Raw genomic sequence first — 17,324 nt, 5'->3', positions numbered from 1 at the left:
TGCGCACACGTTCTGTACCGTGTACTGTCTTATATATAAGACATGGCGGGGCAGACAGCTGGTGTTGCAGCATGTCTTTGGCACTGGCGTAAAGTTGCCCTGATGACGGTTATATATAACAGGCTCCTCTGAGAACGATGGCTACTTTGGAAAGCAGTAATATATGAAGAGAGTGAGCTGGCCTATCCACATCAGAATGAACAAGTCTGCCTCAGCAGATTTTGTATGTAGGCAGGTAGCTGGGGCTTTGAAAGCGTGAGTTGCAGGCCTGTGAACTGTACTCAGACCCCTACAGCTGCCGTCAGTGCCGAGGAGGACCCAGAGTCTGGCTGCAGAGCTGGCTGCAGTGGTAGCCGTTCAGGATGACCTCATTCAGCTCCCGGCACTTTCTCCTTCCCACCCACCTCACAGAGGTGCTTGCACATTTTTCTTTTACTAGAACCAAACCAAACAAGGCTCTATAAATAACCCCCAGGAATCTTCAGAAAGAGCAGACTTATACTTGAGGAATTAAAAATATTTACCTCCCCACCTCCAATTAAATCCAGTCCTTTAAACCTTTACCCTTGATTGAAGCCGAAGGTGGGGTGTCCTGGGAGGTGATGGGGCTGTCTTTGACCTTCCGTCGTTGACCTTCCATGACTTGTTTGGTCCCACTGGCTGCTGCTGGTGCCTCTGTAAGTGCCTCATGATCTCTCACCTTTGAGTTGTTGTTTGCCTCTTTGGAGATGTTCTATTAACTCACATTTATTAAGTGTTTATGTATACTAACCATGCTAAATGAATTGATTCATTTAGTGACTTTATGAGAAAATACTGTACCCATTTTACAGACGGGAGACGGAAGGTGAGAGAGTTTAAAGACATGGCCCCTGCTCCTGAGATATTAATAACCTGACCAGAGAGGAAAAAACATGAGATTTCTTCATATGCATATATGTGCATTTATATGTGACACCCCTGTAGAGGGCTTGAAAGGCATAAAGAAGGGAAGGATCACTGCATTTCCCCAGACATGTCTCACAGATCGGATCTAGTCAAAATGGGTTTGATTAAATTTAATATCAAAGAAGAATAAAGCCAGTTAAATTAAAATGGTTTTCCTTGCTTTTTCATTTTCATTTTGTATCATATCTTAGTATGGAAAAGCACCTTTGATGCCATCTAATAATGACTTTTTCTAGTTTAAGCCCCTAAATTTACAGAAGGGGAAACCAAGACCCAGGAAGTAGAAGTGCCTTGCAGTTATTAGTGGGAAACTGGCCTTCTGACCCCTGAGGTTCTATTTCCACCGTACTGAATGCCTTACCTATACATAGCCAAATAATTCCATCCGATGCGGGTGCCTGAGCTACTGACTTTCTACAGAAAGTTCAGGCTCGAGTTTGTAGATGCACCACTACAAACAGTGGTGATCAGGCACTGGGATTGGCAGAAGCTCTTCCAAGAAGCCAGGTCTGTCCTTGTTTAAGTTTTGGCTCCATGTGGGCCTGCTCTGACTTTCCCAATCTGTCCTTCACAGGCCAGTGCAGTAGTGACCTGTTCCAGTCCACACCCAATGTCATTGTCAAGACCGAACAAACGGGTAAGTAGTAGCAGACAAAGAGAGCCAACTTGGTAGGCAAATACCCTGGACAGGACAAGTGGGAGGGAGAATGAGGGAGTGTGGGAGCAGGACAGAGCCAGTGTTTTGGCAGGAAACCCAGAAATGCCTCTTCCCTGGCTGTCTCCAGTGGGCTGCTCTCAATGAGCTTCATTGGTTGTGCTGGGGGCCAGTGATTGCTAGCTCTTTCTGATTTCTAGACTGATGGTGAGACTAATTCAGCCCACACTTCTCTGCTTCCCACCCCTGGTGGGGGCATCGTCCAGGCTCCAGTCCAGGAGCTGGAAAAATGCAGAGTTTAAGTGGGCCTCCTATTCACCACAAAGAGCCAGGGGACTTGGCCGAGTTGGGAGAAGCAAGAGGAGAGAAGAGGAAGGGTCAATGTTTCTCCCCCTCCTCCCTTGGTAGGGGTGTTACACGAAAAAAGAGGAAGATGCAGACTTGCTGTTGTACAGACTGTGGTTTCTAGGGGCTCTTGGAGGTTCTGTGGGAGTGTTGCCCCAACTCCTACCTCATGTGCACTGTTAGATGAAAGGCTACTCTGGGCCCTAAGCAGGGTTTGTCGGAGAATGTTGGAGAGTTGCAAGGGCAGTAACTGCCTTGAGAAGTTGTGCCTGTGGCCTGGCACCAATTAGACCTCCTTGCATATTGACCTTCGGCCTGTGGTCTCTTAGTCAAGGAGAGCTATGCAAGTCCCCCACAGTTCACTGGCCATGATGAAACTGTGCAGCTGCCACTGCTCCAGGGTTGCTCCCCAGGTCCTCATCAGTGAGACCGCAAGCCACTGGGGCCAACCCTGAGTTTGCCACAGGCCTGCCTGAGGGTTGCGTGCCAGGCACTAAGGGCAGAATTCCACCTGGGAGTGATTTGTGAGTCATTTGGATCCCATTGCCCTCCTATAATATTTGCTCTTAAGGGGGCTGGCCCACCATTATTAAATTAAAAAAACACCCCACAAAACACCATAGCTGCTAAGCATGTTAATTAGCTTTCTCTAGCTCTGCCTTTCCCCCAAACACCAGGGGCTGGGGTGCCTGGATGGTCTGTGCTTTGTGGGCCTGACTGCCCTAGAGGCAGATGAAGGACTCGGCAGACAGCTGGCATGCCCCACCCCCACAGCGACCAGGAAAATAGCCCCACCATGGCCAGGACGGCACGGAGAGGCCCCCAATAAGTTGATCGTTCCTTCTTGACCATCCAGATATTCTTGTGTTGCCAGTTCAGAAAAGCTAAGCCGAAGGGTGGAGAAGAAGGTCCACCCAGGGAGGAGGGGAGAAGAGGCTCACAGAGGGGCCAACACCCCCAAACCTTTTGGTTCAGTTTGTTTTCAGAGACAACAACAGGTGTATAAGGTGACCCAACAAGGAGAGAGGGTGTAACCCCAAGAGATTGGGCTTGGGGTGCCCAAACACGTAGCTATTAGTTAAAATACCAGCTAAATCCCTGTGTCGTAAACAAGAGGACTTAGCCAGTGACTCAGGTTTTATACCTTTTATGTTGTAAAAACAAAATGAAACTCGGCCAGTGGCTTACCACCCGGCCCAGAAAATTCAGAAGCTGGGCAGGAGGGGAGCAGAGGGCAGCCTTGATCTGTGAAGAGTAGAAATCAGGAAGTTCCTGCCGGGGACAGCTGAGAGCTCCTTGCCAGATCTTGCAGCCCTTGGCCAGCCAGGAAAGAAAATGCTTCTGTTGGAGACCAGCCCAGGTGTGGGTGTTGTGTAGGAGTTGGGCTTCGTCTGGGGTAGGTGGAGGGGAGTTTCCTTTGAATTTGAAATCTGGAGTCAATCAGAGTGAGATGTGCTTGGGGAGAGAGACTGAGAGAGAGAGACAGAGAAAGGGAGAGAGAGAGAGAGAGAGAGAGAGAGAGACAGAGAGAGAGAGAGAGGGAAAGAGAGAGAGAGATGCTTTTGCAAAATGAGGCAATGGGGCCCTACTCTTAAAAGTTGTTGGATTTGGGCTTTGAGAATTTTATGTTGTCCCTCAAGCTAATCAGAGAAATCCTAGAGGGAGGGGGCTGTCATCCAACTTGCGGGAGATCTCTCTGGGTTGCAGCAATGAAGACATTGTGATAGAACTGACTAGACTTTTTCTGACAGAAACATTATTAATCCCCCCAGGAACCTATTACTAGAAAAAGATGCTTATTAATCATGAATTTGTCTCTAACAGTTTCTTTTTCTAGTATAAACATATTCTAGTCATTATGTAGTAGAATGCAAAACAATGCCAGGCTCCTGACCCCACCCCCTGCCATGTGCAAACTGAGAAAACCCCCAGGAAACCCAAGCATTGGTCTAGAATAGGATCTCACTGTTGCAACTTCCTCCTAAATGCAACAGGTGGTAGAACACACGGATAGAGCTATAACAAAGTCCATTTCCCTAGGACACTGGAAGAAACATGGGGTAACATTATTCTAAATTAACATGTGGCTGAAGCAGAATTGCATCCCTTCCCTCTGGGGACCACCCCCTCTACCCCATGCCTCTCTGAGGAATAGTGCATTAAGAAAAGCAAACTCTCCCTGCAGAGATGATGATTGCTGACCATTCCCATCTTCTGTCCTTCGTAGACCCTTCCATCATGAACACCTGGAAAGAAGAAAACTATTTATATGACGCCAACTATGGTAGCACAGTAGGTAACTAACTCCCCAGCACTTAATGTCCTTCTACATTCTGTCTTTGTTATTCTAATAGCCAAAAAGTTCCCTGTCAGGAGGGGGCTCTCAATGTCCTTTATCTTCTCTTGCTACAGATTTGTTGGACAGCAAAACTTTCTGCCGGGCCCAGATCTCCATGACAACCACCAATCACCTTCCTGTAGGTAAGTTGTCCTGACAGCAGAAGTTCAGTGGGCCTCATGCGAGTACTTACTGAGCATTAATGAGAATTACTGCATCCTACGTTTCCACTTTGCTGGAGTCTTTCTCATGAGAAGGAGAGGAAAGGGCTGGAGTTGCTATTTATGAAAAGATCTGTCAATGTTTGAGCCAATATTTGTACATTGAAAATTACCAGCAAGGGGGCCTCTGGGAAAAGTGTTTGTCTCCTATGAAACCAGGTCACTCTCTTGTGATAACAAGAACTCTCTTTTCAACAAAAACTCACTCTTGGGAAATTATCTGATAAAGTTATTCATACTTGAGTATATTTATGGGGAAGAGGCTATATTTAATTTTTGACAAATGTTGGACTTTAGAGAAAGAACGTGTAACAGCGGCATTCAGAGGTCCGTGAACCTGTGGCGATGGTCTTTGGGTAGAAGGGTGGCGATTAGAAATGTTCAGAACGCTGGAAATCATACTACTTGGTCAGTTTTTGAAGTCTGAGCCTGACAACTCATCAGGACTCTTCAATCAGTCAGACAACCTGTACTTTTTAAATTCTGTTCTCATTAGTCATATTTGGTTAAAAGTGGATCCACCTGGGGTCTATCCATGACTCAACCAAGGTTACAGGAGTGAGATGGCTGGTCTGCACGCAGTCTGGGGAGGGGCTTTCAGATTATATCCCCCCTTCCTTTCGCAGATGGGAGCATTGGCATGTGCTGTTTAGGAATGAGCGTGTTGGGGAGACGAACAGAGGGTTTCGTGTTGTCCCTTGATCTGGGTGTGAACTAGTGGATCTGTTTGGGTCTATGAAATGGAGCTTAGACTTGTCACAGTGAATTAATTGCTCTTTTCCCGGAATTGAATGTGGGACTTCAGAACTGGGATTTAAATGACTGTTTGGAAAAGAAAGTGCTGAATCAAACAACAACCCCTTCTCTCTCTCTCTCTCTCTCTCTCTCTGCTTTTGTTGAGTATGTTTTTGAGAACTGAAATAATGAAAACTTTTGGTTTGAGGTTTTGTTTGGGTCAAGTCCCTTGAATGAGACAGGGCTGGGAGCCAGTGTAACTGCTTCTAGAACTGAAGTGAAGACCTGAGGGCAAGTCATTTCTCTACTCGCCCCCTCCCCGCGACCCACACTGTATGTCACTAAGTATTTGCTGAAAGTGGAAACAGATCTGTCCCTGGAAGGGCTCTGCAGTGAATTTGCCCTTCTAGGAGAGCGGAGCCAATCGAGGCAAAATTTTCGTGGCAAGCATTGCCACCCAGTCAGGAGAAGGGTTTCAGAGCTGAGGAAACCAGCCACCCACTCACCCTCTGACTTCCTCTCGCACTTCCTAAGGTGTCACCTCCCACATCCTTCCTGTTGGGTCTTTGGCTTATGGCAAAAGATTCCAACTAAAAGTAAACTCGAACCAACCACTTCCTGAGCCTCCAGGGTTGTTAGGTGTTGAGGTGCCTCAGAAACCTGAGAGCCTCATCATGGCTCTACTGGCCTCATAGCCTGGCCATTCTGTCTTCTATGTCTGACCTTTAGAGTCTCAGAATGCAGAGGGGCCTCAGAGGCCAGTTCCTGCTTTCACAGCTGCATTAACGGAAAACTCACAATCTCCTAAGTCCACCTATTCCAGTTTTGAAAAGTCCCTCTTCAAATGGCCTTTACAAATCTGCTCTACGTCATCTCCCCTGGTCCTTGGCTCGCCCGTCCCTCATTCCTGTCCCATGATTGTGAGACCCAGGCTGGAAAATGAGCTAATCAATTCAGGTCCTCTGCCGGAATTCTTACTTCAAGAATCGACTAAGTGACGGGGGTTGGCAAGTTCTGGGGAATAATAGCGCTCCAACAGGATATTTAATTACAGCCCTGGATGGGTCGATTCCTTTCAGTATAGTTCAGCATCTCCTAGATGGCACCAGACACCCCCACCCCCCATTTGTCATTTGTCTGAGTCTTTCCTTTCAAGCTTCTATTACACTGAACACAGTTAAATATCTGTCTGTGTCTTAATGCAAGTCACAAGTTGAGTGGAGGCGGGGCCCAAGGTAAACTGATGCCCTCTGTGATAAACGCAGGTGGGGACGCGGGATTTGTTTTGATTTCTCTGCCATCTGCCCATTTCATAAAATGGCCGCCAGTGTTCTTGATCTGCCCGATAGTCCCCGAGCCAATCACGCCAACTCAGGCTTGATGTGTTTATTCACTGACTTGCTGAGCCCCAAGCTAGGGCGGCACAGTCTGTTATAACCCTGAAATTTGTATATCCCGTAAAGAAATGGCTCAGAGCTGAATCATATGCAAATGCTTCTAATCTTTTCTTCTTGCGAAGCAGCTTAGCTGAAGTCCTGATCTGGCGCTTGCATCATAAACCTGTGGCTTCGAGTGGCCCCTGCCCTGCCCGGACCTCGGCCTGAGGTGCCTGGGAGCCCAGCGAGAGGAAGCCAAGCTGGACCACTTCCCTGCAGCGAGCCATTCTTTTATAAGCATGAATCACTCAACCACAGGGCTGCCTTCAAAGGCTTTGACTTTTATTTGGGGTTGAGGGGAAGACATAGTGGGGGAGGCCATCCTAGGAAAGGGAGGTTCGAGAACATCTTAGTGCTAAGGCAGGTCAGTGATTCCACAGCTCGCCCTCACACACTGGGGACGGGACGAAAGGGCTAGAGGGAATTAGTTTCCTTTTGCCTTTGGCTGCATATTCCTTCACATGATGGAAACATTTTTATCTGGGGATTTTTTTTGTATTTGGTCTTTCCCAAATGGGATGGAGGTGTAGCCTAGGTAAATGGCTGACATCTCAAAGAGAAAATTCTCTCAAGGCCTGTCTTGGGGGTTTTAATCTGGTGCCCGTGGACTCCTAAGTGAGCCACAAACCCCGGAAATCGTGTACAGATTTTCACGAGTGTACTCTATGTGCCTTTTTCTGGGGAGAAGGTCTAAGGTCTCTGTCTTACTCACAAAGTTACCTTAATCCCAAAGTAATTGAGTCTACATCAGCTTGGATCCCATACACAGTGATTGGGGCCAATAAACTGAGAGACGCTATTTTTTTTTTCCTGAATTCAACCCTGGCTCTGAAATAATGGCCCTGCATCCCTCCTGGCTGCCATTGAAGATGAGCTTTGCTTGCGGACTGCTGGGTAAATGCCACCCTTTGTCTGAAGAACAACGTGGCCCTGTCAGCGTGATGTATCACTTGGAAACCTGGGACGGTGCCAAACCTGTCGCAATATTGTCACATCCTGATAGAATGTTGCAACCTCACCCTGAAACCTACAGGGAGGGAGAGTGAGGTCTCCTTGCATTTCTTGTGAATTTGTCCTTCTAGATTTCAGAGAAATCCAAGACAGGTGCAGGTCTCTTGCTGACAAACCCAACAGAAAAATTCTTAACCAGAATAAGAGGGTTTTTTTTTTTTTTTTTCCTAGCCAGATCTTATTAAATCCCTCTCCCGCATCTGGCTGCAGCTTTCAGGGAAACTGCGGGGATGCTGAGTCAAGGCAAGCTGGGTGGGCTGGTAGGCATAGGTGCCCACGAACACTGGGAAATACAGAATCATCACACTGGAATTACTTTTTCCCACCAACTAGAGCATCATGGAACTGAACCTGATTCTTGGCAGGGAAGACTTTCCTAAAATCTGTTGTGTGCCACCACCTTAAGAAATGGTACAGAATAGTGGTTATGAGTTTGAAGCCTCTGACTTCAAACTGACTGTTGTCACATCTTGGCTCTGCTCTCAGGCTGTGTGACCTCAGACAAGTCATTTCACCTCTCTGTGTCTCAGCTCCTCCATAGCTGTAAACTTTGGATCCTAACAGTACCTACCTCATAGGGTTATGATGTGAATGAAATAAAGTGAGTCAGGTAAAGTGCCTAGGTCTGTGCCTAGTACACAGGAGCTGTTCTTCTTAACCATTTAAATTAGGAGCTAACGGTTATTCAAATGTTTTAGAATAATGGACCGGTCTTAGCAATTGAATGAAGGCTGTAGACCTTCTTCCTTTGCATATATTTTCAGTCAATCTGAAATGCCCCTGAAGGCCGCGTCTGGGTTAGTGAAGCCCAGCATAAGAAACCCTAAAGCAACACACCAGAAGAGATGCATTTTGCTGGTCCAGTTTCTTAGCAAAACTGGCTTGGGTTTAGGAACTGCTCTGTATTAAAATTGGTAATTTTTGATTGTGTGATTTTTTGTTGTTGTTGTTTGGATCTGCCTTGATCCTCTCGATGCCCAAAGTGCCTACTGACAGACACACACTGACATGTACATGGCTAGATCATTTAGTTTTCTTTTCAAGCAGTTTTAGTTCACAGATCCGCCTCTGTCATCTCCTCTTCGGTGATAATCACAAGGGGTTACCATAACGAGTCATTTGTTAAACTAAACTGTGTTTCCGTAGTCCCTGTGGCCCTCTGTGCTGAGCTCAGGCCAGTCAATGGCCTCTTTGTCAGGCTGATTAAAATGTAACTTTGCATGCCAGAAAAAGGCACTCCTTTGGCTTAAAAGCCATCTTTCTTTGTTATAGGTGTTTACATTTTTGTATTATGAAAAATAAACCCTTTCAATGACCTAAATCCTTCAATGGCTTTCCATGTCTCTTAGAATAAAAGCTAAAAATCCCCAAACCCCACAAAGCCTTCAGGTCTGACCCTCAGCTCCAGCCCTCTGCCCCCTGCTCACAGGCACACTGGCCTCCTCCTGCCCTATGGGCATATCAAACACACACTGACCTCAGGGCCTTTGCACTTACTATTCTCATTCTTGGGAGACTCCCTGCATGGCTATCTCTCTCACACCCTTCCAGTCCCCTTATCATAGAGATCCTCTGTAACTAGCACCTTACATTAAATTGTAAATTGGTCCCATCTCCATACTTCTTACCTTGCAATATTTTTCTCCATAGCACTCTCTGTTTTGTACTGGTAACTACATACTGGGAATGTGCCAATCCTATAGTAGGTGCTCAATAAATACCGGTTAAAAGAGTGGATGAAGAAGGAAAATGATAATGGAAGGAAATAGGTAAATTAAACAGCTCTCATTTTTCTCTTTAGCAGAGTCACCTGACATGAAGAAGGAGCAAGACCACCCTGCCAAGTCCCACACCAAAAAGCACAGTAAGTTGGCTGGCTTTCAAATGGCACATATAGCCCATCCCTTCAAGTTGGGTGTCACCAGAGGCTGCTAGCTTTTAGACAGATATTGCCTCTGCCTGCTGCCACCATTTCTTCACCTCAGACTGGGGGGTGGGGGTGAGAAAAGAGAGGCAATGCTTGCTGGCAGAGTAACCCCTCTGCGGTTGTTTCTCAAAGTGGAGCCCCAAAGAGTATCTCGCCCTCATTCTGTCTATTGGCTCTAAAACTGAGACGCCCAGTGAATAAGAACTTCTTGTAGGCATGGGGTTAGTGGTTGGTTACCCTTTCTCCAGAAAAGAGGGTGGAACAAGGACAAAGATAGGAAGAGACTGCTGAGCTGTATTATTGCTCTTTTGCTGAGTGTTGGCTCCCTACTTCTGTGGAATCATGGTTCCAAGAAATGACTGTTAATTCTTAAGATTCGACAGTGTTCCTTGGGAGTTGTATTTCCCCCAATAGTAAAACCTTATGAAAGTTTTAAAGTATGAAAGGAAGAAATGTCAGAGACAAGGTGTGTATAATCCGGAAACTGCAGGGAACTGGACATCTTCCCTACAGAGTGGACAGAGCCCCTCAAACCGGGGGGCGGGGGGGGGGGAGGGCCAGAGTGAGTCTGTGCATCACAAGCCTAGTGGGGGTGAGACTGGTTTTGGTGGCTAATCTTATTACAGTTACCTCTTCATTTCCAAAGTGGTCCCCTCAACCCCAGCAAGACCACGCCCCAATCTATCCTAGGAGTTAAAATACTAGAACCCAATTGATGTGCCTGTGGCGGAAGCACAGTTGCTGGGTGGGAATGATTTAATCGGTGGAAGTACTTACTAAGGAAACGTGGTGAAAAGTTGCCTTGTGGGGAAGTTGCAAGTTGAAATGAATCCTGCACAATTTGTCAGCAATACTTAGAAGACACTAAGTGTAGGACACCTAAGACCTTTTCTTTCCTCTAGGCTTTGCCACTGGTTGACTGTGCAACCTTGGTCAAGTCACTGACAGTCTCTGAGTCCCAGTTTCCTGACTTGGAGACTAAAAAAAAAAAGAAAGAAAGAAAGAAAGGTGCTAGTTCCTTCTCAAGTGCCTTTTTAAAAATGTACAATATTTGGGAATTCTGTGGTCTGGTTTTGCTGGTGGGTAGGAGGAGAATTGAGTCTCTCCCACTCGATGGAAGAGGTTCCAACGCTGTGCTGACTCGAGCGTCATCTGCGGGGACTTCACTCAACCCTCTTTCTGCTTCCCAGACCCACGAGGGACTCACTTATGGGAATTCATTCGCGACATCCTCCTGAACCCGGACAGGAATCCAGGGTTAATCAAGTGGGAAGACAGGTCGGAGGGCATCTTCAGGTTCTTGAAATCGGAGGCCGTGGCTCAGCTATGGGGAAAAAAGAAAAACAACAGTAGCATGACCTACGAAAAGCTCAGCCGAGCGATGAGGTGAGGCGTTTCTAGTCTCGGAACACGCTAAGGCCGCACGACCAGTTAGTCTCCCGGCAGGCCCAGTCGGACCAGCCCCCTGACTCAATGTCCTTTGTTACAGATACTACTACAAAAGAGAAATTCTGGAACGCGTGGACGGGCGCAGGCTGGTATATAAATTTGGGAAGAACGCACGCGGATGGAGAGAAAACGAAAACTGACACCTGGAACCCCAACCAAACCATCCCCCAGAACCTAACGAGCCTAGCTCCTGGACGTAAATATTCTAAAGACGGTTTTCTCTGATATTTATGTACCAGGAAGGGGAGAAAGGAAAGTCTACTTCTAACGGGAGAAGGAACACTACAGTTGATACAATTATTTTGTTACTTTGAAGTATATCCTATGTGGGGAACAAACGTACACAGTTTTCTGTGAACTATGACGCTGTATGTGGTTTTGATTTGGTTTTGCCTTTATTGTGAAGTCTTTCCGCTGCAAGAAGAATGGGGTTTGTGGCCTGTGCTTCTTGCGAAGAGAAAAGAAAAAAATGTCAGAGGGCATTAAATATTTTTATATGCAAATGATTTAGGAAAAGATAACGTGTCCTTCACTTCCACATAAGCATCCACACGGCCTCATCAAGAGAGGTGGGCATGGTTGCCAGGACAAACTCCAGGGTTTCAGATGGACAAGATGCACCAGAGGATGCTGGGAAGTTTAACCTGCCCCTTAGGAGCCACTGAGCAGAGAATGAGGACTCCCAAAATCCAGGTGGACTATAATCCCTGCATAATCACATGACTTACAATGTTTAAATCAGCGAGAAGAATACTGGTGGGGGCTTTATACTCACTCAGGAATGATTTCCCTGATGCCAAGGCTCTCTTCTCTCCTCCCTCTTGGATGATTGGTGAACAAATTCAATTACCACCTCTGCTAACTTCTAGTTATTTAAGAAAGGGGCCAGTCTTGGTTATTTTTATGCCAATTGCTTAAAAATAAATGGGAAAAAGGAGGTGGTGATGAGTTTGCTCTTGCATTCCTATCGTCTATGGTTTCTCAGTTGGCACAATGGACATCTTTGGTTGAATAATTCTTTGTTGTACATTATTTGGCTGTCCCGTGCATTGTAAGATGTTTAGCAGTATCTGTGACCTCTATTCACTAGAAGTCATAGAAGTTGTGACCACCAAAAATGTCTTCAGACATTTCCAAATGTGCCTTGGGGAAGGAGCAAAATTGCCTTTGATTAAGTACCACTGATTTAGCCAGTCAAGATGGAGTTGGTGATTTATTCTCAGAAAAATAAAATATGGAAGATCTTTTAGTTCTGAGGAAGAAGCAAAAGCAAGACTTCAAAGTCAGCCTATTTTTAATTTTTAAAATATTAGGGATGATGGGTTTAAACATCTAGAGGGACTTCTTTTCAGAACTCCAGATGACAGCCAAAGTCAGACACACTGGACAAGGTAACGTAGCCAGAACTAAAAGAAGACATTTTCACTAGAATCACAAAGCAGAGTAAAAGTTTTATGGTAGAAATGCTGAGAGAAAAATGGGTGTGTATGTGTTTGTGTGTGTGAGTGTGTGAGACAGAGAGAGAGAGAGAGTTCCTGGGAAAATCTTCTTTGCAGGTGTTAATTTTTATAGTCTTTCCTCTTTTGGATCATCTTTTTCCTGTCTCATATGAATCCTTTTCAAAGTGAATAGTATATTATTTAGACTTGCAACTAGAGGAATGTTTTTTTAAAAAGACATAGAAAAGGAAGGAAGCATGTAAGAGAAAAAACCAGAAAACAGCTAGGATCTATACTCAGTAAGGAACTGGAGACTTCTCCAGTGATGGGGTGTCTGGGGTACCTGGAGACTTACCACTGGGTCCTGTGGTCTGGGAGGATTGTGAGCCTGTAGACAGTTTGTGAATGGATTTGAACATCCAAATCCCTTTTGCAACTTTTCTTTTTGGCTCTCTGTGTCCTTGGCGGCTTTCTCCTTCCTCCTGCCTCCCTTGAGCAAGCAATACTGTGGGGCTGAAGACACGTACCAGTACAAGGGAGTGGCCTTCATCGACTAATGGATCACCTGCCACGGTGTCTCACCCAGCGGAGGTGAGCAATTCTTAGTCAAAGATTGTAAAGTGTTTGTAATGTATTCAGAAGGCTGGACGTAAGAATTAACATTGTGTCCTTGTTATAATGGCAACCATTCTGGATGGTGACCTTGGCATTACCAGGGTATTGAGAGGAATGGCCTTCTGAAGGTACAACCAAGTCCATTTTTAGTTCTGCCTGGCTTGGTCACCTCCACAAAGGCGTTACTTAGTGTTGTTAAGTAACAGTTACTGAGGGAACTGAGAGAAATAACAGTTTGCAGCCCAGACCTGAGACATTCCTGCGTAAAAGACACACCTTGCTTCCCAGGCCAGGCTAAGAACTATGAGGCCTCCCCAGTGTTTAACTATACTTCCACACAGAACGAATTCAATATCTAGATATTTTAATTGGTGTAAACACCTGAATGTTTGGGTGCCTCTGTATGTCTGAATTGTGTGAAGATAGGAGGGGCAGCTGCTAATTCTCTCTTTGCTATTCCTTCCTTGGCTTTGCTTGTTCGTCATCTTAAGGTGGCTAGATTTTTCTCTGAGTTCACACTTCCCCAAACCTGTAAGTTTCTCACATTCCTCCAAACTGGCTCTTTCGGCACCTTCTCCATAGAAGAGCAATCTTTGCTAGGTGGTGAGTCTGGGGAGAACCAACTGAAACAGTTCTGATGATATTAGCAGACTGTGTTATTTCTTGACAGTGATGGTTTCTTGGCCCCCGGTTCCTACTTAAACAGGCCGGAGCATTAAGTTCTCAGCATATCTCTATTCTTGGCCGGAGTTGGATGCATTTTCTGTGTGCAGTTCGTGACTTGGAAGACTCAAGGTAATCAAGCCATGCCCACTTGGGGTGTGAACTGAGTACTTCTCACCACAGTGTTGGAGGGGAGAGTGAGATCCCAGAGGTAAGCCAGCATCAGGGGAAGCAGCCCCTCCTTTGGGGGACACACGGCTTCTCCCTGGGGAAGCTGGTCTGTGCTGGGTGCTCACAGGGTCACTGCACAGGAGCTAAAGGCTGGGCTCTCATTGGTAGTTTTCATGGGAACCTGAGACAGGAAATGTTCTGCTAAGACTTTAGCAAACTCAGGTCATCAGAGGGGCCCAGGTGTTTGACCTGATGAGACTTTAGTAAGGCCCTGGCCCCTGGGGCCATACCTACAGCATCTTGAACTTGCCTTCTGAGCTGAGCAGACCTAGGTTATGAGTTTGTCTTTGGACAAGCTTGTCCTTTCTCCAAGTTTTTGCCTTTCTAGACTGTAAGCTCTTTGTGGGCAGGCACTGTATTTTACCAATATTTTTTCTCTGTACCAAGCACGAGATAGGTGCTCAATAAATATTTGTTGAGGTAGTAAGTGAATGCCTCCTGGAAGACTCCTCGGATTCGGAGGTCATACCCGGAATCGGGATGTGAATCACTTCTTCACGGGAATGAGCCCAATGGCCATCAATTCAAAGACACGTTATCTGTCAGATGAACACTTTATTGTGAGATTCCTTACTTTGCCTTCCTACCTGCGCTGAAATGAAACCAAAACAGGCTGTTTGCTCCCACAAGTCATATGTTGGATGAGAACTCTGTTGCCTCGTTAGGAACTGTGAGATTTGTCTGGTGTAACAAACCAGGCACGAACCTTTGACACGTGTTAACCAATGAAGATTATGAATGTGTTTATATGATGTAAATTGTTATTTAAATGTAAAGCAGTTCTAAGTTTTAGTATTTTGGGGTTGGTTTATACATATATATATATATTTTTTTTTCTTTTTGAAAAATACAGAGGGATCTTTTCATAAGGTGAGCCACACACGTTAGATTTCAGTTTTGCAAGTGTTTTTCAGGTATATAGGGAAAGGTAAAATAGTAAGAGGGAAAGCAATTACATTATTCTCTGTAGTTGAAAAAGAAACATTTGTTGAGCACCCACTATGTGTGCCGTAGGAAACCAGGTATGAGGAGCTCATCTGCTTACACGGGGAGTAGCAGATATTCCCTGCGAGCCTAAAGGACGCACCCTGTCGGTATTAAAGACAGAACAGCGCAACAGTCCCAATGTCAGAGCTGAGTTAACCTCAGCGTTGGTTCTCAGGATTCCGTTTCCGCAGTAAGAGACACAGCATTTAATAAAGACCCTTTGGAAGTATGCCTTAGGAACCACTGACACATAGACGCCTTTACAAGTTTAGCTAAATTGAGAGTAATGTTTTCACAGCGATCTTCATAGTTCTTGCTTTTATTCCCATCTGGTTTCTGAGTAGAAAATTTTTTTTTTTTTGAAACGGCTCTACTGCCGCTAGTTTTTAAAAATTAGAAATCTTGCCCTTTAAAGTATGTTAAGTTCAAATTGAGTATTTCTCTTTTATGAAAGAATAAGATTTAAAAAATATATATATTAGTTTTGTTTGATGGGTCCCAGAAAACACTAATAAAAGCCCCAGAGACCGTCTTGTAACTGTGTGTTTTGTGTTTCAACAAGCCAGGCCCAGCGGGGCCGGAGGCAATGCCTTCGTCTATAGCACCACACGCAGTTCCCGCATTTAGTTACTCAGCGTGCTTTCACCGGGCATCTACGCTGTGCTAGGCACTCAGTTACGGCAGAGAATGAGAGGCAAACACTCTGCTCTCGTGACATTTATGTTCTGTTGAGTAGAAACAGACAAGAAACAGAACAGTAACAAATAAACAAAACAGAGCAAGCATGTCAGACGTGCAGTCGAGAAATGAAAAGCATGGAAGAGGTGTGTGTAGGGGTGGACTGCAAGGTTAAGGAGAGGTAAGAAGGAAACATTCCAGTAAAGATCTGGAGGATGTGAGGGAAGGAGCCATGCAGGTAACTGGGGGAACGGTTCCCTGTGGGAGGGACCGGCAAGTGCAAAGGTCCTGAAGTGAGTGTGTTTCTAACGTGTCCGAGGCACAGGATGAAAATCTGCGTGCCAGGGTAGATGAAGCGACCATCGGGAATAATGCAGAAGAGGCTCCAGCAGGCCAGATCTCATAGAACTTGGAGACCATTAATGGAGGCTCTAGTTTTTCTTTTGATTGAGATGGGCAGCGGGGAGGGTTGGCCGCAGAACAGTGCCAGCTCCAACTTCTGGTTTAAAAGAATCCCTCTGGCTGTGGTGTTGAGAATGAATTGCAAGAACGTATTGAATGCTGTGTACATTCTTAGTCAAGGATGAACAAAGGGAGGTAGAAAAGATTGCTTTCACATGCAGGTTTCCAACACAATACTGACAAATATTTCAAGGCAGGCAGTGAACTCTGCCAGTTCATGATATATTTCTCCTAGGCCCAGAAATCCCAGTCATTCAGTCACTTATCTTCATGAATAATAATGAAAGTGATAATAGCTAACCATTTTTGGAAGGTCCCCACGGTCCCAGATACTGTGATAGGGTCTTTACATACATTTGGTTTTCATGGAAGCCTGTGATATATAGAGATTATTCCCAACTTTCACATGAGGGAAAATGAATGTCAGAAAAGGCTAAATGACTTACTCACGGCTGCACAGCTAGCAATAAGTGGGAGAGGTGGCCTTGTTCACCCAGATCTCTTTTTCCCAAAGTCCATACACTTAACTCTCATTTGTCTGGATGCTAATATCACACACACACACGCACACACGCTGTCATGGTCAATACTGAGTCAAACAATGTATTTACAGAGTTATTTACTGTTAGGGTTTCTCAGAGCCTCTATTGTGATGGTGTGCGTGGTGAATCTATGAGACAGAAAAAGTGTCCCCAATTTTCCAAGCCTGTTTGACGATGGACCCTTTTCATTAAAGAAGATTTTATGAAAAACAGACTTTTCAGACAGTACCTTTTAAAATACACTTAGGGAAATGATGATCTTTAGAGATTACTTCTCTGAAGAAGCAGTATTTTCATATTGGGCCAAATTAGTATGCTGATAATATGCATGCACATCAAACGCGGCCAACCCTGTATATATTCCTTTTCTTTTTCCTCACCGAAAAACAATTCCCTCACTGGTCTGCACTGATTTGCATGGACGCATTTCTCAGTAACCACCGAGAATTTGCAAAGTGACTCCTCTGGGGGAACTATGAACTCTCCTGAATTTTCACTCTTTAGAACTATCTGTCCAAAACTGCAGGCACTAGCTACCTATGGCCGTTTAAGCTTAACTTAGTTAAAATGGTATAAAGAAAAAATGTAGTTTCATAATTGCAAAATCCACTTTGTAAGCACTGAATAGCCATCTAGGGCTAG

The 17,324-nt window shown here is 45.3% G+C and overlaps 1 protein-coding gene across 4 annotated transcripts in view; it reads left to right on the top strand.

Annotated features, from left to right (window-relative positions):
- The window catches only part of EHF (ETS homologous factor), a 41,155-nt gene extending 25,617 nt beyond the window's left edge, over positions 1 to 15,538 (top strand). Inside the window, exons 4-9 of one of the 4 annotated variants that reach the window (XM_045194154.3) lie at positions 1,523 to 1,585; positions 4,134 to 4,244; positions 4,361 to 4,429; positions 9,491 to 9,553; positions 10,807 to 11,002; positions 11,106 to 15,538. In XM_045194154.3, the coding sequence (XP_045050089.1) occupies positions 1,523 to 1,585; positions 4,134 to 4,244; positions 4,361 to 4,429; positions 9,491 to 9,553; positions 10,807 to 11,002; positions 11,106 to 11,205 (602 nt within the window). In that variant the 3' untranslated portion in view covers positions 11,206 to 15,538. The remainder of the gene's footprint in view (positions 1 to 1,522; positions 1,586 to 4,133; positions 4,245 to 4,360; positions 4,430 to 9,490; positions 9,554 to 10,806; positions 11,003 to 11,105) is intronic. The other 3 variants (XM_053925112.2, XM_024559081.3, XM_024559082.3) reach the window with 3 other exon arrangements.
- Positions 15,539 to 17,324: the final 1,786 nt, after the last annotated feature.

The sequence above is a fragment of the Desmodus rotundus genome, chromosome 5 (genome assembly GCF_022682495.2).
Source record: "Desmodus rotundus isolate HL8 chromosome 5, HLdesRot8A.1, whole genome shotgun sequence".
Lineage (NCBI taxonomy): Eukaryota > Metazoa > Chordata > Mammalia > Chiroptera > Phyllostomidae > Desmodus > Desmodus rotundus.
The sequence above is the reverse complement of the archived record's forward strand: the minus strand, read 5'-3'. Positions and strand labels throughout refer to the sequence as shown.